The following is a 26,661-nucleotide window of genomic DNA, read 5'->3' as shown; positions in this document are numbered from 1 at the left end:
TAATATTGCAATCTCTTTAAAGATTCTGTCTCTTTTCTGTATTCTTTTATTTCGTGTAAACAGGTGTCAAAAACAGTATTGATTTTATAATGGAGTTGAAATAACGGGGAAAAAAATCAAAATATATCTTCTAGAAACATCCTCAAAAGATTGGCTTTCAGTTGCATTTTATACTTTTTGTGTTGCGATTTATTAACAATGGCCTGTTGCTAAATGATTTTTCGCGTCTCATTAATCAAATGAATCATTTCCTAATAATTAACTACTGCTGCCGCTCAGTTTTGCTCTAACCGAATCGATAACAGACGTTCCTAATCACTTTGAAAATCGATTAAAAGCGTACACTTGTAACGAGAATGTTATGCAATACGACACGGAAAGTCCATTTGATAAATAAAAACAACGTACGATTCGACAGCTATTGTGGCATTTAAAACAAAAACAGAAAAATATAATTATTCTGGGAAAGTTTCTTATTTTGACCGAAAGTTTGGTGTTGGTTTCTTTGCAGTAATGCTTTTCATGCAACAAAAATAACCTACAAGTATGGAAACAAGTGTTTTGTTTTTTTTTTTACACACGTGTCTTTACAGAAATATTACAAAATATGTTGGAGCTGTATGAGAAAAACAAAATTATATCTAAATATGTACAGTCAGAAAAACTCGGTTATAAAGACACATCGAATATTTCTAGACATTTTGTCGTTATAACCGAGGTTATCGTAAGGTTGACGTTTTCACGATATATTAAGTGTGAAAAGTATAATCAAATGCGAACCAAATAGTGTGTATGAAGTTGTTGTTTAAGAAATTGGAGTGATCATATTTTATCTAGAAAAGTACGGGATCATAAATACGGGACATTGACAATTCTCTCAGAAAATTGTGCCAATTGTCAGCCAAGTATTCTTTAAAAATACAGTGAAACGTCAATACAACGATACTCTGCCGACCAAGAAAAAATATTGTTGTAGAGGGATTATCGTTATATCGAGAGGCAACATTTTAACAATAGAGTATACACTCTAATGTTAAAATGTATATTATCTAATGTTATCCATGTTAAATGCATTATATTATCCATGTTAAAATGTAAATATATATTTCCAAGCAAGACTTGAAAAATATCGTTCTAGAGGAATTCTCGATCTCGAGTATTGACATGCACATTTACAGATGGCTTGAGTCACGCCCGAGTGGCGCAGTGGTAAGATGCGCAGTCTTCCACGATGAAGGTTACAGAAACAAGTCCTTTACTTACCGAGCCTGGGGCGACCACCGATAAATGACGCCTTCATTTCCCACCCAACCCCACTGTTTGGAAATTGCCGTATGAGGGTATATGACCCGAGTGGGATAAATTAGTTGATGTCTCAAGTGACCCGCGGTGCAATTCCATGTCACTTAAGTGGCCCATCACATTTCCAAATCAATTTAAGTACCAGCGATATATTCACAGATTACTTTAGTGACCCAAGGCACAGTTTCAGATCGCTTAAAGAACCCGCGGCATATATACAGATCACTTGAGTAGCTAAAGTGATTGCAGAGCACTTAAGTGGTCACGACACAGTTACAGATCATTCAAGTGACCGGCTGTGCAGTTTCACTTCACTTGAGTGGCCCGTCGCAAATTTCCAGATCATGTAAAAGACCCCAGCGTATTTCACAGATCACTTGAGTTACCCGCGGGGCACAGTTTCAGAGCATGTAAGCAGCACCTCCTAGGGATAAAAGGCCTCCGCACGGATTGCTAAGTTGATCTGTAACGTCATTAAGACTACCTAGCAAGTTTGCCCCATTCTGAACCACAGCATCCTATTCCGTTTCTCCTTATTTTAGCGTAGAATCTTCCTGGTTGGCTCATAAATATCGCATGGCGATTGGATGTGGGGCATGGAAATCGCCAATTCTGATCATTTCTTTTCCGCATAACGATGGCACGAGCAGGGAATTTTCCCCCCGTATATTCTGAGGGAAAATGGACTACTTGCTGACGTCACGAGCAGCGTGCGGAGGCCTTATATCTCTAGGAGGTGCTGATTCAAACGGCCCTCGGTGCAATTAGATGTCACCCGCAGCACAGTTCCAGATCACTCAAGCGGCCCGTGGCACTTTTCCAAACCAACGAAGTGGCCGGAACTCTCCTAAAAAAGGGTGAGCACCTTTGGTCCAAAACTATTTTTTAAAGAGTTAATTAAAGCTATGAAAGGGTGCTCCAATATTTTTTCATATCCGTAATTTAAATTATTCTGCTATATAGCTTCTACTAAAATATTTTCCGTATAATCAGAATATCAAATGACAGTGGTTAATTCCCTTTAATTTGATCAAAGCAACTGAAGCAGCAGGAGTTAGTTAATTTATGTTTCAACCGAAGGAAATAGATTGTGTGTAATTGATTTTTCTCGATGGGCGCGGTCTCTACAATGTCTGTCGACCCACGTAATGTAAAATATGGTCAAGTGACGATATATCTTGGTGGCTTCATTACCGGAACATCAAAAAAAAAAAAAATAAAGGAAAAGCAAAATCATCGTCGCAAATAACTTGATGAAATTTATTACGACGGAACTTTCCGTAAAATTATGACGACAATCGCCTTTTGTTGTACAATAATAGATCTCAGGAGGATGACCATGTGACTCGTATTTTACGGAATATTTCTCGTATATTTATTATTTTTTGATGAAAGTGTCCAATTATTTTTAGAAGCTTATGTCAATTCATTTATCTACACTGCAATGGGGATATATGCCAGAGCCCGAAGTGCGGCCAGTTCACGACGGGGCACGTCACTTCGCGAATTGGCCAAGAGTTTTGGCCAAAGTCCGAAGGTTTTCAACGGCTGGCTGAAGCGAAATGAATTTTGGGGAAGTGAGAAAATTCAACGGCCCTTGCGAGGAATTGAACCCACGTCCTCTCATTTCCCGAGTACACTGGGATACAAAGGCAACGAATATGTCAATCTTTCCTTAGAGCTCGTGTGCACTGAACGGGATCGTACATGGACGGTCGTAGCTGATTCAGGCCAAAGCTCACACAATTGCTGACACTGCCACCAGATGGCGACTTATCCGAGGATGATGTCATTCTCCGCTATCCATACGAAAAAGTTTTTAATAAACCCCCGCAAGAGCAGTTGAATTTTCTCTCTTTCCTGGAATTCATGTTCCCATCAGTGGGCTGTTAAAACCTTCTTATGGATAGCGGAGAGCGGCATCATCCTCGGTGAAGTCCAAATTGCAGAAATGATTAGCACTGTTGGTGGCGCCCCTTGCCATCTGCTCGACCGTATATTAGATGCATATCAGCGTATTACTCGTTCGTGTAGTCAGCCATCACGATACTCATTGAAACAGACAACTAACTGTTACACGTGCTTACTACCGCAATAGCGCTGATTTGTGTCGTCCGCAGCGTGTGATCCTACCCCAGCGCATGCGTTTCGCGACGCCGCTTACGTCAGATATGGTCAGTGAACCCACGAGCTCATTCAGCGATCAACTGACATCTATCTTTCGTCTCCTCTGGACTAAGAGCCTGCACGCGTTTCTCGCGATTTTCATCCTCTCAACGTGGTTTGCCCTCGTGTGCAGAAAATGACCGTGGTGCGACAAAAATGATCAAATCATCATAATAAAACAACATACACAGTATTTTTCCGCAGCTTCTGATTACATTTTTAGTCAGAAAGGTTTTGAAAACGTCAACCTTGGATACAACGACAAAAATTTCACGAAATCTTCGATGTCGGTCTAACCGAATTTGACTATGTTTTACTATCTGATTAGATTAAATCACACTGAATTTATTTGGATACCGTGTTGTGTTATTCAACAATAATCCAGTGTGCTTTCGTTTCGATACTTCAACACTTTTGGAGAATTTCACTCCGAAAACCTTTTCCGAGTGTCAGGTTTTTGTCTCTTTACAGAAATAACGTATAAAAGCAAGCGGATATTTGTTTAGTTTTATCCCTTTTTACGGGTCTTAGAGCTGATATCCGATTATTTTGTGGGTGCCACAAAAACTTCTAAGAAACAAGAATAAATGCTCACAGGAACTCGTAAATATGAATGAACTTTCGGATAAACAAGTCTCTCAGTGACGTTTTCCGGAAGTCCAATGCTTTTTTTTTGGCTTACACATAAATTTAGACGGTTTTTACGATGTATACATATGTATACATACGAAGCGTGAATACAAATTTATACATAATAAAAACTAAATATTTACCTGTTTGCGCTCTGATAGGATTCAAAATTGATTCGGCCATTGCATTTCTAATATTTCTGATGAATAAGACGTCTTTTTGGGTACGAGAAAAATGGAATTTGAATAAATTTATTCGAATCGATTCGTATTCGTATGTAGGTAAATGTTATAAAGAAAACAAAAATTTCTTTAAATTTAATTTTGAAGAACAACAGAATGAGTTAATGGAAAAACGTTTCGAACATGTCATTTTAAAAAATCTGGTGGTTTTTTTTTTTCGTGATTGATTTTAAAATGATTTCGGAGTAATGTTTCGCTTATTTTTGTATAAATTCATTTTCGAATATTTTCGAGACTAATTGAAGCTGGAAGGTTAAAATATAAATTTATGCGTGCGGTATTTTCTATGATGTTGTTTATTAGAAGCACAGGTTAGAACATTAGATATGTATGACTTTTGACAAGCAATTTTAGTAGCCATCAATCGAACAAAAATTAACCATTAAAATTTGCATCTCTTTCTCTATACATATCGAAAGAAATTTACCTCGTAACAATTGAATGAAAATTCACCGATACATTCGGTGATGGAAATTCTATTTTCAGCCATTTTTTCAATTACTAAAATAGTTGTCTAAAAAAACACGAAATGTGGAAAAATCGAGAATTTCAATCGTAGATATCTCGGTGAATTTTCATCTAAATGTTACCGAGAATTAGAATAACAACTTTCTTGTTGGAAGTTAGAGTACAAGAGGTTCGTATAAAAATTTAGATTTTTTTTTATTTTATGACACTGTATTTTCACTCTCGAAACTGGTACAAAATGATTCTTGACACATTTTGAGCATTTCTTTAAATTATAACCATACCTCCAGGATGAACGGTTAATGAGATAAAGGCCGAATTACAATTCACAGGGTACCTTGTATATAAATATGTATATTTTCAATAGAAGGGGCGCATAAAAAAATTTTAATTTTTATATTTCCGATTTTAATACTTTCTGGAAATGCCATTACCGCAATAGAGTTTCTTGTTCTTTGCTTTAATTTTTTTAAAAGCAAAGAAAATGGCAAGCAATGATGTTATTTCAGTTTTGCTCCCAATATTGTAAGAAAATATCTGGTTGCTTACTAATACCTCTATTTCTGATGTGTTTCTTTTTGTAAATTCTTTTCTAAAAGTGACTGTCTTCAAAAAGATGAAGAAAATCCAAAATTTCTATCGTAAATATCTCGGCGGATTTTCATCTAAATGTCACTGAGTAATTTTTTTTTTTCCAAATTTCAGATTTCACTTCTTGATATCTTTTGATAGCGGGAGCTGTATAAAAATTGTTATTTTTGATATTTCCAGTTTTAGAGTATTTTCAGGAGGTGCCACTCTTAGGCAGAGATTACACAATAAAAGTTTTGTAAAAGCTCTTTGATAAAACTTGGGAAGAAAACAACCAATGAAAGCTTATTATGTAACCGATGCGCTTATTGTTTGCGTTTTTCATGTTCTATAAAAAACTTTTCTAAAACTTTTATAGCGTAATCCTGTTCTTACATTAAAATTATTATTGCTTTATTGCTTGGATTTTTTTAAATTTTACTTCAATTTTAGAATCAATTGTAGAGTTTTTATTACTTTCGGACACCCCGTAAATCTAAAAGGGAATTATTAATCAGAAATCGTAGTAATACATTGATAAATTGCTAAAATTTCACATAGAATTCGTCAACAATAATCCAGTTAAAATTTAATTTTCTCGTAATGCAAGATTGAAAAAAAAATATTCCATAGTAATTAATAGCTCCAATGAACCCATGTTTTAAAAGGCAAAGAAAATGGCAAAGAATGATATTATTTCAGTTTTGCTCCCAGTATTAAAAGAAAATCTCCGGTTGCTCACTAATATCTATTTTTGATTTGTTTCTTTTTTGTGAATGAGTAACCGTGTCTCAATCGTGTTTTTTTTTTTTTTTTTGTGTTTGTCGTTTGTGACCGAGTGATGAAATTTCCATGTCATCGGTTTCTTGGCTGCTTGTCAAAAACACATCGTTTTGTGTCACTAGCGTATATAAGGAGAGTAAGACGCGTTGTTGATGGTAATGGTGGGAGGTGGTGGTATCCCAGTCATTTCCTTCATTTCTTTTTTACTTCGTGGCTCGCGGAAGAGAATCGTTTGTCATATTCTCTTTCTGGGTGCCGAAATGACCTAACGACCAACACCTCGAGAATGATATAACATGCGTCGCACTCTCAGACAGTCATATTTTTGACGAGTTTTATGCGCCGCCGTTGTTGAATAGAAAAAGGTAAGCTAGTGCGTACGAAAAAGTACAAAACAGCCAAAGATTTCTTTGTCAGAATTTGACTTGCTGATAACATTCACTTTCATGGTCGTAAGTGGCAACGCATTTGAATCGTTATTTTCGCTTTCATTATTCCGAGAATAGTGTGAATGGGGAAACACGATGCGGTTTTGAAAATATCTGCTCTTTTGGAGAGAAAATACTTTCATACAAACTGGTGACAATGTACCCTGATGCTAAAAAATAAGAGAATATTCGCGTGTTTTCGAACTTCTCAAAGCATACTGGCTAGAATTTGGTATTGACACGGAATATAAAACGGACTGCAATTTTTATTGCATAGCATTAAAAGTACAGGGTGGTTATAAATAAACTGGTACTTCTCAGGTGTATGTAGCGCCAGTTCTGGTGAAGATATTTTGATTAAAATGGGTATATAGGATATATGGACCATGGGGGGAAAGAAAGATTCAATAACAAAATAGTTCAATTTTTGACCATCAGTTAAAAACGTGGCACTTTTTATCGAAATTATATTTTTACTATAGTTGCAACTACTATACTATATCGCAATACTACTATTACCAAGTTTCATGGAAATACGTTCACCACAACGGGCGCTAATGGTCGGAATAGTGTCAGTATAATTAAACTGACAATACTCAGCTTAATTATACTGACACTATACCTCACGCAAATGCAAAACTTCTTATTTTGAATGTTTAAATGCCTGAACGTAGCAAGGCAATAAATAAACAGATACTAATGAAAATAATTCGAAAAGATAATTTAGGAAATAATTCGGTAAAATGGGAAGTGCAAGCTACCGTGAATAAGAGGGTAGCAAAGCAGGCGGCGCACTCGGTTCTGCAGGGCAACGGCGTCACGCGTGACGTCAGCTGGTACCGACTCCAGTGCCTCATGAGACAGTCCTTGTTATATGGCCGTGTGTTTATGCTGCTTCCGTTGTGATGGACTTATTCTCCACATGGATATGAAAACCTGGGAAAAATGAGTGATCTAAAAATCTCCAAAAGTTGAGATCACTGCCAGGTGAACACGTGAATTATTGCCCGTGAAAAATTTTCACCTTGGCTCCTTCTGCTGATGTTGTTGTTGTATCTTTAGTCTTCACTCTTTATGTGTATGTTGGAAACTTGCACTTACGTGTCGAAACGACAGCCTTTACAAATTTTTTTATTCCCGATTTTCCAGCATTATATTTTTTTATTTATTTTATGTGGATCTTGAAAAGATAAAAGAAACTGTAAGAAGAAGAAAAAGAAGTAAAAAGAGGCACATCGTTCGTCGTCGACACACTGTGTGTTTCCCTCTACAGTCAGATTAATGTTGTGGAGTGTCTTAATGTTTTCTTCGCGAAGTGCGCAGTGATGTATCGACGGTCTTCAGGCGGTCTTTACTTGGGCGAAAATAGATTTTATCTTCATGTTTGGGTCATGTTTCAAGACCGAAAGAGAAAATGCAATGGGACTAGGGTTATAATTCAGACAGTGACAAATGTGCTTTGCCGAATTCCGGCCTTTTTCATGGAGTGTGTATTCAATCTTTTTAGTCGCTGAGGTTTTTCAAGTTTTTACTAACGCAACAAAGTCTATGGAAGATTTTTTCCAGCTGCAATTTTTCAACCCTTTTCTTTCTCTCGTGGCCTTCTTTCTTACATAAAATTTTCGAATTTTTCAACGGTTATAAAACTCGCTCGTTTATTCATATTTGACTACTGTGGAAGAGCTGATTTCTATGAAGTTCACATATACTGCGATCATGAACGCATTTCGTACAGTTCTCGAAGCATAAACGAGCTAGTCGACTTTAGTTTACGTCAGCTTCGCTGTCATTTTTGACTTCCATTGCCTATCCGACCGGATTTACAATTGAAAACTGCTTTAGACCAACGGCTGGTGTGCTAACTACTCGTTTGCCAGATAATTATGGGCTAATTAACATTGAGCAAAATACTAACATCCCTAATTAGTTTGAAAAAATATTCAAAATATAAGATACAGTCATCAATGAGCCGATTCATTCACCACTCGTGATTAAACTAACTTGTCTTTCAATTTTACATCTTCACAGACTTTATGACATAATATTGATGCTCAGCTGATATTGATGCAGTTTATATTGATACAGTTGATATTGCTGTTATTGGTTATATTGACAGTTGATATATTGCTGTTATTGGTTATATTGACAGTTGATATATTGCTGTTATTGGTTATATTGACAGTTGATATTGCTGTTACTGCTGCTCAGCTGAAACAGCTGCTATAATATAACCACCTGATATTGTGACAGCTGAAATTGCTGCTATAATAATATGCATCTGACGTTGATTGATACAGCTGGACAGCATTATCGATGCAGTTTATAATGCTGACAACGTTATCGATGCAGTTGATGTTGCTGATAACGATACTGATGCAGACAATATTGCTGCTATTATCTAACCAGCTGATAATGTTGATATTGATACATCTGATATTGCTACCGTAGTATAACCATCTGATATTGCTGCTATAATATAACCTTCTGATAATGATACAGATGATATTGCTGCTACTTGATGGAGCTGGTATTGTTACAGGGGATACTGCTCATATAATGATACAGCTGATATTTTCTGCTATAATCCAACTATCTGATATTATTGTTACTGCTAATACTGCTGCTCAGTGTATATTGCTGATAGTGATACAGATGATATCACTACTCTGCTCAGCTCTAATTCTGGTCCGGCTGTTTCAAGTCCAGTTGGTCACATGGTCTATAAACTGTAAGCTGGAGTATAGTTTAACTTTCTGACTACATAGAACGAGACTACAGTATGGTCCAAGTCGAACACCCTGAAGCGAGGTCCCTAAGTCGAGACATTTGTTGGAGCCAATCCGATATTCACTTTTAGCAAATTCATAGAGTAAAAATAAAAAAAATTAAATATTTATGTCCATCTCTAGACCTTGATGCTAGAGCTTTGACAGTTTGCCCTTTATTGTAAGGAACCATGAAATTGTGTGCGTTTGACTCCTATAAAACGGGAATGTTTGCGGGCATTTCATCGAACAGATAAAAACACAACAATCACAAACTTACACAATCTCCAATTTAAACAACTGATAACAGCAGCGGTGCATTGTTTAAAATTTTATTCGCATATATTTATTGGTTGCTTCATATTGTTAAAAAAATGTTGGTCATAATAATTTCAAGAACGTTTAATTTTTTTTTTCTATGTTACGAAGGAAAAAAAAAACAAAATACTTGTAAGGTATTAAATAATTTCCGCACAACAAATAACAACCTTTTTCAACACAGAGAGGAGATATTTTGGTGTTGTTTCTATTGGCCTGATGATTGTGGGGTTTTAATCCCTCGCTCATTTATCCATTCATTATTCTTTTTTCTCCTTCCATTTACTTAATCCCTATTCTTTTGTCCTGTAATGACACTCGTGCCCAACTCAATACACTAATCGTCATGTTCTATAAATTTATTTTTGTTTTTAATTAAGCGTGATTTGTATAGTTTGGCTTGAGTTTTTTGCCTCTTTTATTTGATAAATATCAATTTTAGGCTTATGTGTTTTCTGATCGTTAACGGCCATTGGCAATACTTGGTGTTATTAGGGAAGGATAGAATTGGAAAATGCATTTTCTTGCAGCAGAATGTCATGCGTGGTATAATTCAAGGTGACTAGTCTTTGTCAGTCGTATACATATAAACATTACGAAGTCATCCAGAATACATCAGCGTTTCTCTACTAGAAACAGCGGAGTTTCTGAGAAAAAGCGTGTTCCGTTTCTGAATCAGACTACGCTATTTCTCGAATCAAAAAAAAAAATTATTATAAATGTGCCATCTACTGACAGAACATGTCCAATATTACATGCAATGTTGTATGACCTGTCATATTTCCGACTAATCAAACACAAACCTTAGCACTTCATTTTGTTGACGGTTCGTGTCCGTTTTGGTAGCGTTAAAACGCTTTGCCTGTTGCATTTCAATTTTTTTTAAAATGTAGAAAATAGAAATAATTGCATACTTACTATTGATTATTGTTAAACTGACAACAACAACAAGTACCTGCCGTTCGCACCACGTCTTATGGTTAATAACATATTTCTTTACTTGTATTTCTTTAGTGTTTTTGAAGGCATCATCATGCATAAATGTTTCTCTTTGTTTCTCTTTTGAAAATAATGGGCTGACCTGTTAATAATAGAGTACGAGTGACAGAGGAATCTCGTTGCCAAGCAACCGAATGTCTGTTGTTCAAACATATAACAGATTTGCATTTCTTTTCATTTTCCATTATTTCAAAAAGAAAAAAAAACTCTAATTATATTACTCCGCTGTTAATACATACTTGGACATTGGAAGCGTTCTCCAATACTTTTTGTATATACTCTATTCTCAATATAGGCATCTGTTAATGTAAAAAAAAAATTCTCACGATTGTGCATAATTTACGACAGTTTTAACTGATTCTACTGAATCTATGGTCATCGCACATGGTGTCCTTGAATGAACTGACGGTATTCAAAAAGCGATACAAGAATATTATTAGTATTAGAAAATTAATTCTGGCAGTAGATCTATTACAAAATCTCAACGCAGATAGCGCTGCAATACCCATACTTGTCGATGGGGAGTTAATGAAATTTATATCACAATATTCTAGAAATTTTTTTACCGCCAACCCAAATCCCATTTCTCCACTTTAGAACGAAGATCTAAGCCGAGATTTTCTGTAAAGTGGCTACTGGAATGTCTGTGAATTGAAAAGTCATCATTTTTCTCAAGTTTCTTAAGCGTTTGGAAATTTTTCTGGAATACAGCATCTTGACCTCAAAGTAGAAATCGATTTAACGGGATCAATAAAACACGTAATTGCCAATTCCTCCTAAACCTGCCAAAATTTTCTTGCTGCAGATTCAAAACCAGGCAAATACTGTGGCAACTCCCTTCCCTATCTGTTTAAGGAAGAGTACTTCAGAGCAATGATGTAATTATCAAAATGTTCCTCTTTAAAATCGTAAAATTCAGTAGTTCGATGAGTATTTGCGCTATGCTGTCTGCACTAGAGTATCTGGGATGGTTTATCTAAGGAAATATGCATGATCACACACACGTAAGAACAGCAAGAGATGTGAACGGTGTCATCTATCGGTAAGATTTTATACTAATGATGAGACAGCTTCCTGAGTAAATTTCGTGGCTTGTCCCACAAATCTTGTGCCAAAAACGCTAACGCTAAGCGTTTTCCCGATTTTACTTTCAAACAACCGTCAGTCCATTTCAATGTTATGTCAGTTCCACCGGTGAAGTTTTAACTAAACGGGTTTAATAATTATTTCAACCGGATACAAACATCTAATAGATGTTTATTAAGATGAGTCGTAGAGTTAGTTCGTAGTTACTGTATTTAGTCTAGAAAATCCGCTATTTATAGATTGAAGTAGACGTTGATGGATACCTTTTTAGTATTTGAGGGGAAACTCAAAAGTCGAATCCGTAAAGCGTTCATCAGTCTTGTTGAGTCTACACCTCGTGATCAAGCGGTTTTAAACAGGGTGTCATGTTGTCGAAAAGGATGGCTTCTGGCAAAACAAGAAGTTGGCATTTCGCCTAAATCTTCAAAAAAAAAAAAATAATAATAATAATAACTTTTATGCCCCAACAATTCCATATTTCCTGCACATTTTATTATTACATATAACCTCCTTTTCCTCTTCCTTACTGTCATTCTAGAAATCCCGACGACAAAATGAATTAGCCATATCATGTTTTTAATGAGTATATGATTCAAGAAATTAGAACAATCTTTCCTCGGAAGTCACATATTCCCATTATGATAGTCTTTCCAGCCGTTAATTGTCTTTATTGCCGCCCGCTTAATTGCCCTTATGAAAACTATGATGACAATCGTTTCGTGAATTAGTGGCTCTTCAATGCCGACACTTTTATTTCGTTCTTTTAATCGTTCATCCGATTAATATGTTTCTGAACATAAGCCAAAGAATCTCCACCCTATTAATTGAGAAACAAGGCTAGTGAGAACTTGCGTGCCTGCGTGTGTGTACGCATTCAATATTGAATGCACACGAGTAAGTAGGTGGCTGCCGTGAACAAGCGGAAAATTGCTGTAATTTCCCCTTGATGAAAATTTGATGAAGATACCGACGAGAATATAGAGGGAGTTTACACAATGAAAGTTCCAAAATAAAATTTTATTCTTTAGTCACTATGTGAGAAATTAGAGCAACTAGTGCCAAAAATATTGTAAATTGCTGGTGTTATGAATAGAATAACTATGTGACCATATTTCATACGGGACGCGCCAAAGTAATTGCCGATTTTTCCTATAGCTACCAAAATCATCTTCTAACTGCCATCAAAATTTTTCAATCAACTTGAAATCAATAACTAAACTTCACCTAAAAATTTGAATCCAGAAGAGTAATATTGAGACATAATACATAAGAGTAGTATTGAGAATATCTGCAGTGAATTACAATGTTTATATAAAGTTATACAAAATATGTTCACCGACAAGTTCATTGAAGATACCAAATTCAAGTTTGCTTCATTCAAAAAAGCAGAACGACCAAAGGAATGAGCAAATAACTGAAAATTCGCGTAAAATTCGGACCATACAGTAATCCTAATAATTATATGTGAATATACTGTTAGCATGAGTAAATGTTCGGTATATCGAGGTGAATACCCCAGCTTAGATATTAAAGCCGTCATAATCCATTCAGATTCAGCTATAAATAGTAAATTCTTGCTAATTAACCTTCGTATGCATCAAGAGACATGATCAAAGAAATAAATGATTTAACAATACTGATATTTGAACCATTTAGATGGCGCGCATTCCAATGTATATACTAGGATGAAGACATCCGACCTGAGATCGTTGCAGATCAGATCCGAACATAACAACAATATAGAATATCCGGATAGTTCAAATTTCAACGCTCTAATAAATCTCAACGTTTCACACGCTGTTTTCCAGGCTTCCTTCGGTTTCAATAAACGTAATCTTAAGGCTTAAGGACTCCTTCCTCCCTCAGAAACAAACACACTTGGATTAAACAAACTCATTTCACCTAACGGTGGACGGTACACATTGGAAATGTGCAATAAACTTGGAATGATCCGATAAAGGAAGATTGCAAGTACGCCACACCATATCAGTTTTATACCATGAAATTTTCTCTTAATAAAACAAAAAAAAGACCTTTTCTTTACAAAATCTTAGGAAAGTCTGAATAATCGTAAGTGGAAGTTTCATCTCCCAATATAGGACATAAAGAAAGCTTCTCACAATTTTCCACTATAACTAAGAAACGCGTAAAATCTTAAAGAAAGTAAATCTTTCTCGTTTATGTGATTTCCAGAAAATCGTAATTCTTTAATTTAATCAACTTCAAATATACCTTAATTTATGATGCACGTGTGATATCTAATACGCGATTGGTTGTATCCGTCAGAACGGATGAACTCGTAGAGCAGTTTCCGCCGTGGAAATGTCTGATTATAACTAAGGCGGTTATAAAGGGGGGCGAGCTTGTCGTCCTTTTTTGAGCTAATAATAGGTTGGCCGCTTCAAGTGATGTCTGGGAAATCGTAAAGAGAATCAGGATGAGAAACAGCGATTGGCTAAATTTCTTGCCAAAAGGGAGTCGCTCTCTAGGAAGTTTGGGAACCACTGCCTTAAGTTATCTGTAGGGTGACTTTTGGCCCGCGGCTCATGGGTTGAATATGTATGGCGTTGAACCGTAGAATTTTTCTATAATCTTTTTAAAAAATAGCTCAAAGTTTCACTCGCAGATGGCGCTGTTGCGTAAAAAAATAAAGATTCAGCGTAGCTCATGAAAACCGACATGGTAGTCAGTAATTCCCTGACACACGATGGATTAAACAAGATTCATCGCTATTATGGCCACGTCGCACAGTGGTCCATGTAGCGAATTTAGCAGGAAAAAAATATACTTTCTCAAAAACTAAATATTTACATATTTTTTGAAATTCTTTTTCGATCCACGTCAAAAATGTAGATCCATACATACTGTGAAGTATAAACAAATAATAATAACATTCGGTAATTTTAAAATCATTTTAACATGACTACCACTTTTTTTTCCTTGCAATCCTCTGCATTTTAAAGCCAAAGTTACTTTTTCCAATTAATTTTTTTTCAGTTTCTCTGATGTTTGTTATTTCTTTTGATTGGTTGTACTCAAAATAATAATACTTCCCTCATTTTCAAAATGAAAAATATTGAAATAATTAATGATACCAAAGTATTTTGAACAAAATACCACATTGAAAATATTTCTTTTCGGAGCATTTAATTCAATGTTTGCATGCAAAAATCAAGCTTTTCATCCGAAAAAAATTTTGTTTTCTTAACACAACATTTCAAAAATAAAATATGTAAAATTGCGAAACATAGTTTGTATTTTTGATTTCAATTACCGATCAGATATTTCGCTTTAGAAGGGGATTTCAAACAAAAATTAACAAAAAACTCCGCTGGTTATTTTAAAATAACAAATATGTATGAGTATATACTCATAGTGCTACTAAAACACTTGAAAAAAAAAAATTTCTGATTCTTCCAAATTATATATTTATTTATTTATTTAAAATACAAAGCTACAGGTTTAAAACCCAATTACAGCCTGCAGTAAAAATAAAAATTAGCACAGTATAGAAAATACAACTACATGATAAAGTACACAAAAGACAAATAAAAAGTAACAAAATTACGCAAAATACAAAAACTCCAAGAGTTCTACCTAATTTGAGCTTATCTAATTTTTTCTACAAATTAAAAAATTTACAAAAAAAAAATCCGTCAGCAATGAGAGTCTTCGCTTTTAATCATTTTTTAAGTGGTGCATGGTGAAATTCATCATCGTGTGTTGATCTGGCATTAGCTTGTATTGCATAACAAAGCTTCCACATGCTGTGCTTCACCAAAAGACTTTCTACTTTAGGGTTCTTGTTCCTCAAGTATGAGTCTCGGAAAATTTTCCGAGCTCTGCCCGAACATTTATGAAGTATTTTCCATGGTTTATTGACGTTTTCTTGTAATCACGACAAAGTTCTCTTTAGAGGATACACAATAGGGTCTTGTTGCATTATTTTCAGTTTTCTAAAAGGTGATTTTTATTGAACGTTTCTATATATTCAGACGGAATTTAATACTTCTAAGCTAGAGGGAATGTATAAATTTTGTATGTGTAGACTTTCCATACATTTGTTTGATCAACAGATCTCTTTGGACTTTCTAAAAGACAAGCCCAATACACCATTAGCACTATGCGAGTCGTACGTAAGGTGATTTCAAAAATTAATTTCAAGAAAACGGGTGGCTAGGGATGGCAATGAATCACCCAAAAAATGTAAAACATCCGAAAAGAACTTTCACGGTTGAACGAAGATTAACTTTTTTTCGTAAGTCACTTTTTTGTACTTGAAACTACTCAAAAATAAGCAAAACTTTAAATACCATTTTCCAAAGCAATTTGTTCTATAAAGAGCTGGAAAAACAAACAATCCAAAAGAAAAAAAGCCTAAAAACAAATGACAAAAAGAATTCTGTTGTTTCACTCAAATACAAACGAGTAATAAGCTAAGAACATCATGTTTTTCGTCACATTTCAGCGAAAATCCCATTTGAGTAAGTTATCGCATTACTTTGACCCTCCGCTGTTTCCCGATGCAAACAAATATCACTAAATAAACAAAACACCTCAAGGACATTTTTCTACACACTGATATGGTTTGTTTTCCCGATACGAAAACTTAATTTTTGATTATTTTTTCCCCCAGCTAATTTCGTGATTTGGCGCAATGTGCGTCGTTATCTAAATTGAATAACCCTTGATTTCTTCTTGTAGCATAGATGTAAACTTGTATTACATGGACCGCCCCTGGCACTGATATTCGCCATCTCTCTCTCATCTCCATAATACCCTATATACCCTATACTCCATAATACCCCAAGATATTTTTAATCCCTCTCATTATTTTCAGTAACTTTACCCCTATGTCTTATGGGAATATGTCTAAGTCGACATCTTCAACCGTTTTTTCGGGCCGCGAGCAACGTGCACGCCCATAACTAGAACACGAACACTCATATGGCAATTTTGACACGTGCTGAAACACAAGTCAGCATGATATCCAAAGACGTGGCGATTAATAAGTAACTCGAAAGTAAAAACCAGCCTCAAGCATCGAAAACACGCTTCAGTTAATACCAATCATTATTTCTGTCGCCTTAGTGTACTATACACTTCAATATCCATATTTGAAATTGAAATTGAAATTGAAATTGAAATTTATTACACACACACATATTACAACATATAATACAGACGCAATATACAAAAAAAAAACAAACAAAAGAAACATATATATTACCATTTATATATTAGTCCAAGGGATTACATAATCCGTCCAGGGCATATTGATAGTGTAGTATATATTGGGGTTGACAACAGACCAATGGTGTATATAATTAAAATATAATATTGTCTTCACATTACATTCGTAAAGAGAGAAAAAAAGATGCATGTATATGGGATTAATATTCAATTGTGTTGATTTTGTTTATGAGTAGTTTTCTGAATTTGTGCAGTGATTTTTCCGTCTTTATTTCGTTATTCAATCTATTATATTCTTTAGGTGCTATGTATATGAATTGTTTTTGTATTATGGTTTTGTTTGGTTTAATTATGGCGTATTGAATTCCGTGTTGTCTTGTTTGTCTCTGCTGGTGTTTAATTCTGAACCAATCGGGATTTTTCTGAATAAAGAATAATATTTTGTAAAGATAGAGTTTATTGATGTTAAATCTATAATCATTGTGACAGTCTTGGATTATATTTATTTTTTCAGATACATTATTCACAACTTTTCTCAGAGTGTTTCTTATTATATTTATATTTGAGTCATAATCACCGCCCCATACCGATATACCATATTGTATGACTGGTAAAATCCATGCGAAGTAAATAGTACGAAGAAATTTAGGGGATATAATATTTTTCAAGCAGTAAATCCTGGTATTGATGTATTTTAATTTATTGCTTACTGTCACCGCTTGAGTTTTCCATTTAAGGTTTTTATTAAAAACGATTCCAAGATAGTTTATTTCATCGGACTCCTTAATTTCAGTACAGCGACACTCATTGCGTGAGCAATGACCTACATGATATTGTATTGTTATTGGTTCTATATTTCTGTTATTATATAATTGAAAATGCATAAATTTAGTTTTATTTAAATTAAGGGTCAATTTATTATATTTTAGCCATTGTGAAATTATTGTCATATCATTTTCCGCTTTATATTTAAGGTTTAGGTTATCATTATCGGAAATGAAGAGCACTGTGTCATCTGCATAACTAATAATATTTCCATTCATTTGTAGGTGTTGTATATCATTTACATAAATCAAAAAGAGTATCGCTCCGAGTACCGATCCTTGTGGGACACCGCTTACTATTTGCTTAAAAGATCCTATTTCATTTTTAATTTTAATTGCCTGTTTTCTGTTCGTTAAGTAGCTTTTAAACCAGTCGTGTATTTTTCCTCTTATACCAGCCTTATTAATTTTGTCCAGAAGTATTTTATGGTCAACGCTGTCAAATGCTTTACGTAAATCCAAAAAAACAGCAAGGGTTTTTTTATTGTTATTGACATTCTTGTAAATGTATTCAGTGAGCTTTAGAACTGCCATTTCTGTATTTTTATTTTCAAGAAATCCAAATTGGTTTTTTGCAAAGTAAGAGTTAGAGTTGAGGAAATCCATAATTTTCATTTTCATAACCCGTTCTATGACTTTAGACATAATTGGAAGTATCGATATTGGGCGATAATTATTATAATTATTAATATTTCCAGTTTTGTGAATTGGTCTAACAATGGCATATTTAAGTTTTTCAATAAAAGTACCTTCAGTAATTGAAGTATTGATTATATATGTTATGAACCGCAGATGATGTTTACAGACTATTTTTAGCATTCTAGCATTAATGCCATCATATCCAATTGCTTTGTTATTATTTGATTTCATAACTATGTATTTAACATATTTTTCTTCCACTGGAGTAAAAACCATAGAATTAATTTGGTTATAAGACATTTGAATTGGACAATGATCGTTATCAGTATCTGTCTCATTTGATTCATTGCTGACTACATTAATAAAATAGTCATTCATTTTTTCTACAACAATACCGAGATCTTCATCAGTGGGTATCTTTATTATTTTCTCATTTTTATTTATTAGGTTGTTAATGGTTTTCCATTGCTTTTTTGTATCGTTTCCACAAGCATTAAATTTATTGTAAAAATATTCCTCTTTGGTATATCTAATCTTTTTTTTCAGCATTTTTTCATAATTTTTGTATTCTAACCTGGCTTCTTGATTATGTGCGTTTCGCTTGAATTTTTTATATAATTTCTCTTTAATATCAATCATTTTTTTTAGTTCGACCGTTATCCATTCATTTTTCTTTCCATTTTTATTATTTTTAATACTTTTCATCCAGAAACAACGGTGTTTGTAGATGATATCAATAAATATTTCGTATAATATATTCACATTTTTCTCCGAGAAAACATTTTCATTCACTTTATAATTTTTTATGCAGGTCTCAAAGCTTACATAATCAACCCTATCAATGTTGTTCTGCTCATGAGTTTCAGATTTTGTAATTTTTGTTTTTTCAGCATTATAACCATTTAAAAGTAATGGCCAGTGATCAGTTATATGAATTTTGGCTATTGCAGTTTCATACTGCCAGTTTAATTTTGCATTTCTTATATATATATGATCGATGCACGATGTTGATCGGGTAGGCGTATTAGTATAAGACAAAAATCCATTTTTCGCCATCATGCCTGTTAATTCCTCCGATTCATAGTTTATTTTTAAGATATCAATATTGAAATCTCCCATACAAATTACATTTTGATATTTTATATTGCTAATAATGGATTCAAATTCGATTACGAATTGCATTGGTTGGAAATCATGTGCTCTATAAATCAGTATTATACACAACTCGAGATTAGAATCATATGAACAAGTTATTTCTGCTGTAGTCATATGCAAATCGATTTTTTGTGCAGCATGAACATTTTTTATGTATGCTATTACTCCTCCGGATTTATTCCTAGTTCTTGTCTCACAAATAATATAATACCCGGGTATTTGATATAAATCTATTTCATCATTTTTTATCCAAATTTCACTTAATAAGATATAGTCGAATGAGTAATTTATTTTTTTTAAATATATCATCAATTGATTGAAATTTTCACGCATACTTCTGACATTTACATGTATAATATTAATTTTACTTTCATTTGAAAATTCATTTATAATATCAATTGAGTCAAGATAAGGTGACGTCGGACCTACCTCGTATTCATTCACTTGATGATTCACTGCTTTTAATGTTTATTTTGTCCAGATCTTTGATATTTCTAATGTGATGTACTCTATCACCGTCACCTTTTCGCAATAGTATTTTCCCATTCCTAATCCAAGCGTAGTTGTATGAATTGGCTTTTTTAAATTGTCTCACTTCATAAAACAGATTCTTTAAGTTTTTTGTAAGATGTTCGTTCACAAACAGCGTAGTCGAAGGGTACTTATCGTCTAGTTCACTAGCCAACAAACCCTTACGAATTTTCGCGGCTTGAATCCATTTATCTCTGATCGAAGAGTCACGAAATTTCACAATGACAGGACGAGCTTTATTCTTGTTGACCGAATTTACACGATGCATCTTAACGATTTCTTCACAGTGATATACCTCTAGTAGGGACCCGATTTTAGTAACTAAATTTTGGAGGTTCTCCCCCTTGTCTTCTGGCATTCCCTGTATTTCGATGTTCGATGACTTCGATCGTAATTCCATGTCATCCAGCATTGTGTAAGCATTCTCAACTTTTTGTGTCAACGATTGATTTTCCTTTTGCAGTCTGTAGTTGACATTTTTTATTTCCTTCAGCTCATCCTTCATCTCCTCCAATTCGGTTTTCAAATCCCTTATTGCATTGTCGTTAAATTCCAATGATTTTTTTAGCTCGGAAATCTCAGCTTTAAGTTCTTTACATTCGGATGTTAGTTTCTTTGTGATCTCGGATGTCATTTTTTTCATCTCGGATCTGATCATCTCCAGAATTTTTTGTTCTTGATTTCCCAATGACTCTTTGCATGATTCACAATTCCAGTTTTGTTTGTCCTTCCTTTTTCTGAAGTTCGCTTCAGAGACGCCAACACACATCGGGTGGTATAGATTTTCACACTCACAGCACCTGAAAACTTCCACGAGGTCGAAAATTTGTCCCTTACAAATCTTGCAGTATATATCCATATCGTCGTCAAATCAATGCAGTTTCGTCGATTTCAATAGCTGTACATCACCATACACAAATTCAAAAAAAAAATAATAATAAATAAATATTGCTTATAATTTAACTCTCCTTGTTTCTCATAATTACATTTACCCTTTTTGTAGTTTAATATTAATGAAGTTTAAAATACGTATTCATGGCCTAGTTAAATCGAAAAATCAACAATAGCTTCAGAACCAAACAAGTACTTAAACGAAAAAAACAAAAAAAATCAGAGCTACTAAGAAACGTGTGTGCGCTTCATTCCGTGGCTGTTGCCACACCTTGGAGTATGTTCTCTATAATTGTATAAATATTAGAAAATTATCTCTCTATTTTGTATAAATATTTAGATATTCGATGCAAAAATATTCAAGACCACCAAAAAAAAAAAAAATCGTTCCATTCAGTAAATTAATATTTCCCAATTATGAAATATTCAATTATTTCAAATGCAACTTATTTAATCTTCTCGATGAAAAATAATACATAATTTAATATTTTTTGGAAATTGTATAAATTATTAAATTACGAGATACAGAAAATGTTTTCCGGAATATTCCGTGTATAAAACGTATATTCACTAAATCGATATAAATATACGTGTTCTTTCTTTGACTTATTGACTCTTAAAGGAAAAACCGTTTAATGTCTTCCAAAAGTTTAGAAATTTATCAAATTTATTACATTTCCATTTTTATCATAAATTTCAAAGATATCAAATATTTCTATGGTTAAAGAGATTATATATCTGAATATTTATCATTTTTATTCTGAATATTTTTTGTCAGCCCCATAAATTCGAATTGATTTTGTGGCAGTGCAGTAACGGGAAATACGCGGTAAGCCATTCACGTGTTGCGGTAAACTCGTACTATATGCACGTTATTTCCCATAAAAGAAATCGTAATTTACTTAGAACTTACGTAAAAATGCGTATCAATACGATTTTATTCGTAGAAATGAACTATTCGTAAAAAAATAACATATTTGTATTTATTTCTTTGCTTGCAAGATTTACTGTTTTTTGGATGTGGATGTAATATGCCGACGGGATAAAGTCACGGTACCCCATGCCATACCAGGGCCGGCCTTCGACAAGTGTGAAGGAACGAGTCGCAAAATAATACGGGGCCGTAAAACTGGATTTCAACGCATTACATTTTGACTTGCAAGGAAAGGGTCCAAAGGTGCCATCCTGAAAAAATTATGAAAAAGTCCATTCATCTCACCCACAGAAACACATAAGAACAAAAATTAGCTGTGGAATGCAATTATTAAAGCCATTAAAAAATGATTACAAATGACAACAACTGGCTCATCATCTCACCTCTCGCGCTTTTTGGCGATATCTATGAAAAAACTTCTTTTCCCTCCAACTCAGAAGCGGTCTATCCTTTAGCTTTTTTTTTTTTTTCGTTTAGAAACTAGTTATTTCTCTTTTTTTTTTCGTCCACTGTCTGTGCTGTACCTAATCATGTGTTGTTTGAATGACGTCACTCTAAGACTGCAGGGTTGCGGGATTTTAAAATTCCTTCTCGGCCTGTATTGGCGTTCAAAATATTCATATTCACAATTTTTTTTTTTTGAGTGGCCCATAATAATTCCGTCGGATATTTTAATGTTTTTGTACATATTTTAATGAGTAGAATTAGTGGTAATTTTTTCGAAACTTTTTGAGGATGACAAATTTGGACCTTTTCCCTGTTAGATGATCTTGGCTGAAATTTTGTTGATTAATTATAGTTTCAACGGGTTTTATTTTGAGACACATACTCTATTTGAATATGAAGCTATGGGCCCACATCCTTTGATGGGGCCATAATTTTTTGATGTGACCCCAGACTTAAGGCCCATTTACTCGGGTTAAGTAATTTAGTAGTTGACTAAATTTTAAGTCGTCAAGTACTTTAGAATGTATGCAAACGTTAAGAGCCATTTACACGGTTTTAGTTGGTAAGTGATTAAGTGATAATAGTGGTATTCGCCGAAATGGTTTAAGCTTCAGTCACAATCTTTGGATAGGAGATCGAAACGGATTGGTTAAATTCAGAATTTTAATTAATCCGTGTCGATGTGCAATCCAAAAATTGTGACTATAGTTTAAGGTATGTCGGTGAAGACCACCCTAAGTGATTAAGTAGATAAGTAGAATAGAGTCCGCTCTATATTATATATGTTTACGATTAAGTACGCAGCATGCGCATGTACGAATGGGCGTGTGGCCTTGTATTATCCAATGAACACTTTCTTTCAAACTGAGCACTACTCCGGTCTATTGCAATGGACATACAATTTACTTCCGATTCACAACTCAAAATTTAGCCAACTTAGGGCGGTATTCACCGACATGGTTTAAGTTATAGTCACAATTTTTTGATAAGAGATCGACACGGATTGGTTAAATTCAGGGTTTTAACCAATCTATGTTGATCTCTTATCCAAAAATTGTCACTACAGGTTTAAACCATGTCGGTGAATACCGCCCTAAATCACTTAACTCGTGTAAAAGACCCTCAAGACTTAGCTTGATCCTTAAATTGATTTTCAAGACAGTTTGAAAAATTGTAAATATACAAGTTTGATCACTGTGCCCAGTGCCCACAAATTAGAACCCTGTCAACCTCGCCACACGGCACCAAGAGCTTTCGAGCAAAGATATTCTCTAGATCTTCCTACTAGATTCATTGCCAGCAACCCTAATTCCGAATTCTGTTTGATACAATATTTAATTATACAAATACAACGCCACAACAGGCAAATTGCCCAACGAGGTGGCTGACTTAAGAACATCATGGATCCCCGAGCCCCTATCTACTACTGCTACACCACACATACACCCCCCCCCCCCACCGCGGAACCCCCCAACGAATCGGTACATGCGGGAATGTGCGTGTACGTGTAGTGTAACCTGACGTAAAGTTTGTTTCTGTGTAATGCTTGTTATGTGTAGTGCTGTCATCTGCCCCCAGTTTTACTAACTATGAGTGAAGTGCTATGGTTGAATGATTTACCGTTGTAGGACTGTTGCTCTCTGTGGCGAGACTTTTTAACGGGGAGATCGGCTCGCATTTGCGCCTTGAAGTTGGGAACCACAGAAAACCAACTTCAGCCGACCACCACTGTGGGGTTCGAACCCGGATTCTCGCATCACGAGTCCGGCACTATAACCACTCGACCACCACAGCGGCCAGCCACATTGATGTATTAGGCATTACTTTGTTTTGCATATGGTCTAGTTGACATGAGAACCTACCCTATCGGGTCAGATATTTATTGGGGCCCCTTAATTTATTTAAGGCGAATGTACTGATAAAAGATAAAAATAATCTCTTTCAGGCTAAACCTCTGTGGGGAAGGCGAACATGCGCGTACATATTATAGAACAGCGTTTCTCAACCTTTCTCACTCATGGCCCCTTTTGGACCATATTTTTTTTCCTTGTGTCCCCGCTCCCTGTCTTATCCCCCTCCCCCATCAAGGAGCGAGACCCTTCTTGCTTATTGAATTGAATTTTTCAGCAAAATTGATTTTGTCGAACAATTTCATGAGTAAAGTCGACCTCTGATTCAGAGAGAGTTTTCGTGGGGCGTTCTATGGGCAGTGTCATCTCAACACCACGGGTCCTCGAAAACTTTCTGAAAGATCGAAAATGTTCTGAAGCCTCTTGCTTTAGCACGGAGCCGTACGTATTTACTTACTCCTCGAAAATCATGGTACCAGATTTCCTCATGTAGACCCTTTACCTGGCTGGGAATACCTGTATACAAATTTACATACATATTTTTGAAAAAATATCAAATCTCATCGTAGGGCATCCTACATATGCACTCAAGACCCCAGGCTGTGTTACAGTAAATGCATCGTTAAGACGCATTTTTGGCTCTAAAAGCAGTTCTCTGCTTCATTCTAAAAGTATATCGTCACACTTTTCCCTCATCATATTTAACTTGGAGCTTCATTTCTTTAAATCTTAATTTTTTTTTTTCACAGCACTTTGTGGCCCTGTTGGCAGCATGTCATAGCTCCTCTTAAACCTCATTTTCATCCATGGCCCACTTGGAGTATCTCAGGACCGCAAGAAGGCCATGTGGCCCCACGTTAAGGAACACTGTTGTGGAAGGCCACAAAACTGTTCTCGCAATAGGCCGCCGCTAAGTTCAGCCCTGCCACAATACTTCTGGTCGAAAAACGCTTTATTTAAATATCGACAATGAATTTATTTTTCTTTTTATTTGCTTCCAAATTAGTTTGGCGAAAGTTTTTGGGACGAAAGACGTTTTTTACTCCATGTTCATCACGCATGTCTGCATTTTTTAATGGCTTTTTTTTTTTTCTTATTTAATGGAAAGGAGAGGTTTGAAGGAGAAAAACTAATTGCGATTTTTTTCTGGCTCGCTTGTTCTCAGATTGATCATCAGGTTCTTCTGGGACCCCGCAGCAGCTGATTACTAAAAGACGAATGCTTTTTCTTAACCCTCTGACAAACTGGCTCTTCAATCTACTAAACTTATCCCCTCTTTTTTTTATCCTTAATTCTCTGATTTTCACGCTTTTTTTTTATGTCGTATAGAGAATGGCCGATCTGAAAAAAATGCTTATGCAAATGACAAGTTCAAAATCATGGCAGCGATTTATTTAATCATATTCCTTCCTCGTTTCTAAAGATTTCAAACGTATAAGATGTCCGTAAAATTTCAAAATAGCAACCTCTTATAGTTGTGCAAAAATGTATTATTTCTTAGAAGTACTAATTTCTTTCGACAACGTTTAATGAAAAATTATCCAAGGGGCCAGGGGCGTCGAATCAAAATGCTACTCCCTAATCATTGAAGATTCTTATTTATTCTGAGTTTCTTATTTTTATTTCAATATTTTAATTTCCCATTAGCTATTTCTTTCAGGGTTTTGCCACTTAATGAAATTTTATATAAAAAGGTTTGATCCTCTGGCCGTTTCAAGATGGAGCCCATAAGTTGAGATGGCCCTAGAACAGAGTTCCCATCGGTTTCTTATCTGCTATATCATTTTTTATAATCAGACAAAAATATTTCAAAATTTTGAAATTAACAGTATTTAAAATAAGCAATAGCGAAACCTGTCTATGTTAGACCTATAGTTTCATTAAAATTATAATAAACTACAAAGTTATTCAATATGCAAAATAATATGGACACATTCAATACAAGATTATATCTGGCACCAATCGAAATAGTCAAATTGAAAGCGTTCAAGATACAGAGAGATACAATTTATAACGGGTAACACTGTATTTAAACATTATTCGTCAGCTAATTCTACCACAATATGGTGGTGTACTGTTTACGTTGATTGGTAGTCGCAAGTGTAATAAACGTACGATAAGTGTTAGTAAATTCTGCGTAAATATAGTTCTTTTGTAATAGCGCCATCAACAGATTCCAGCGAATAAGAATGTTTTAATATTGTATAAATCGTATCCTAATCTGAAATTTTCATGATCTCGTATGCAACCAAATTTGTTCTCTCGAATGTGAATCACCACATACACAATTCGATTTCGATTCAAATACATCTACTCAGCCCTTGGCAAATCTGCATCGAGTTGTTCTCGGACAGTAACAATAACAGTGAGGAAAGATCACTTCCGATGGTACATATCATCATCATTAGTAGAGTGTTGCCGTACAATTAGCCCAGATGAT

The 26,661-nt window shown here is 34.8% G+C and overlaps 2 protein-coding genes across 4 annotated transcripts in view; one reads left to right on the top strand and one right to left on the bottom strand.

Annotated features, from left to right (window-relative positions):
• The window catches only part of LOC149065661 (putative receptor-type tyrosine-protein phosphatase mosPTP-1), a 568,681-nt gene that overhangs the window by 321,260 nt on the left and 220,760 nt on the right, over nt 1-26,661 (top strand). The window lies entirely within an intron of this gene.
• LOC149065663 (uncharacterized) lies at nt 19,785-21,071 on the bottom strand. The gene has a single exon (XM_089253609.1). It carries the CDS (start codon nt 20,956-20,958, stop codon nt 20,005-20,007), a length of 954 nt encoding a protein of 317 aa, XP_089109735.1. The 5' UTR covers nt 20,959-21,071; the 3' UTR covers nt 19,785-20,004.

The sequence above is a fragment of the Pholcus phalangioides genome, unplaced genomic scaffold, assembly GCF_987345545.1.
Source record: "Pholcus phalangioides strain wild (caught in Gottingen) unplaced genomic scaffold, Ppha-v1.0 ptg000039l_1, whole genome shotgun sequence".
NCBI classification, from domain to species: Eukaryota; Metazoa; Arthropoda; class Arachnida; order Araneae; family Pholcidae; genus Pholcus; species Pholcus phalangioides.
Note: the sequence above shows the minus strand (reverse complement) of the source record. Positions and strands in the feature narration are given on the sequence as shown.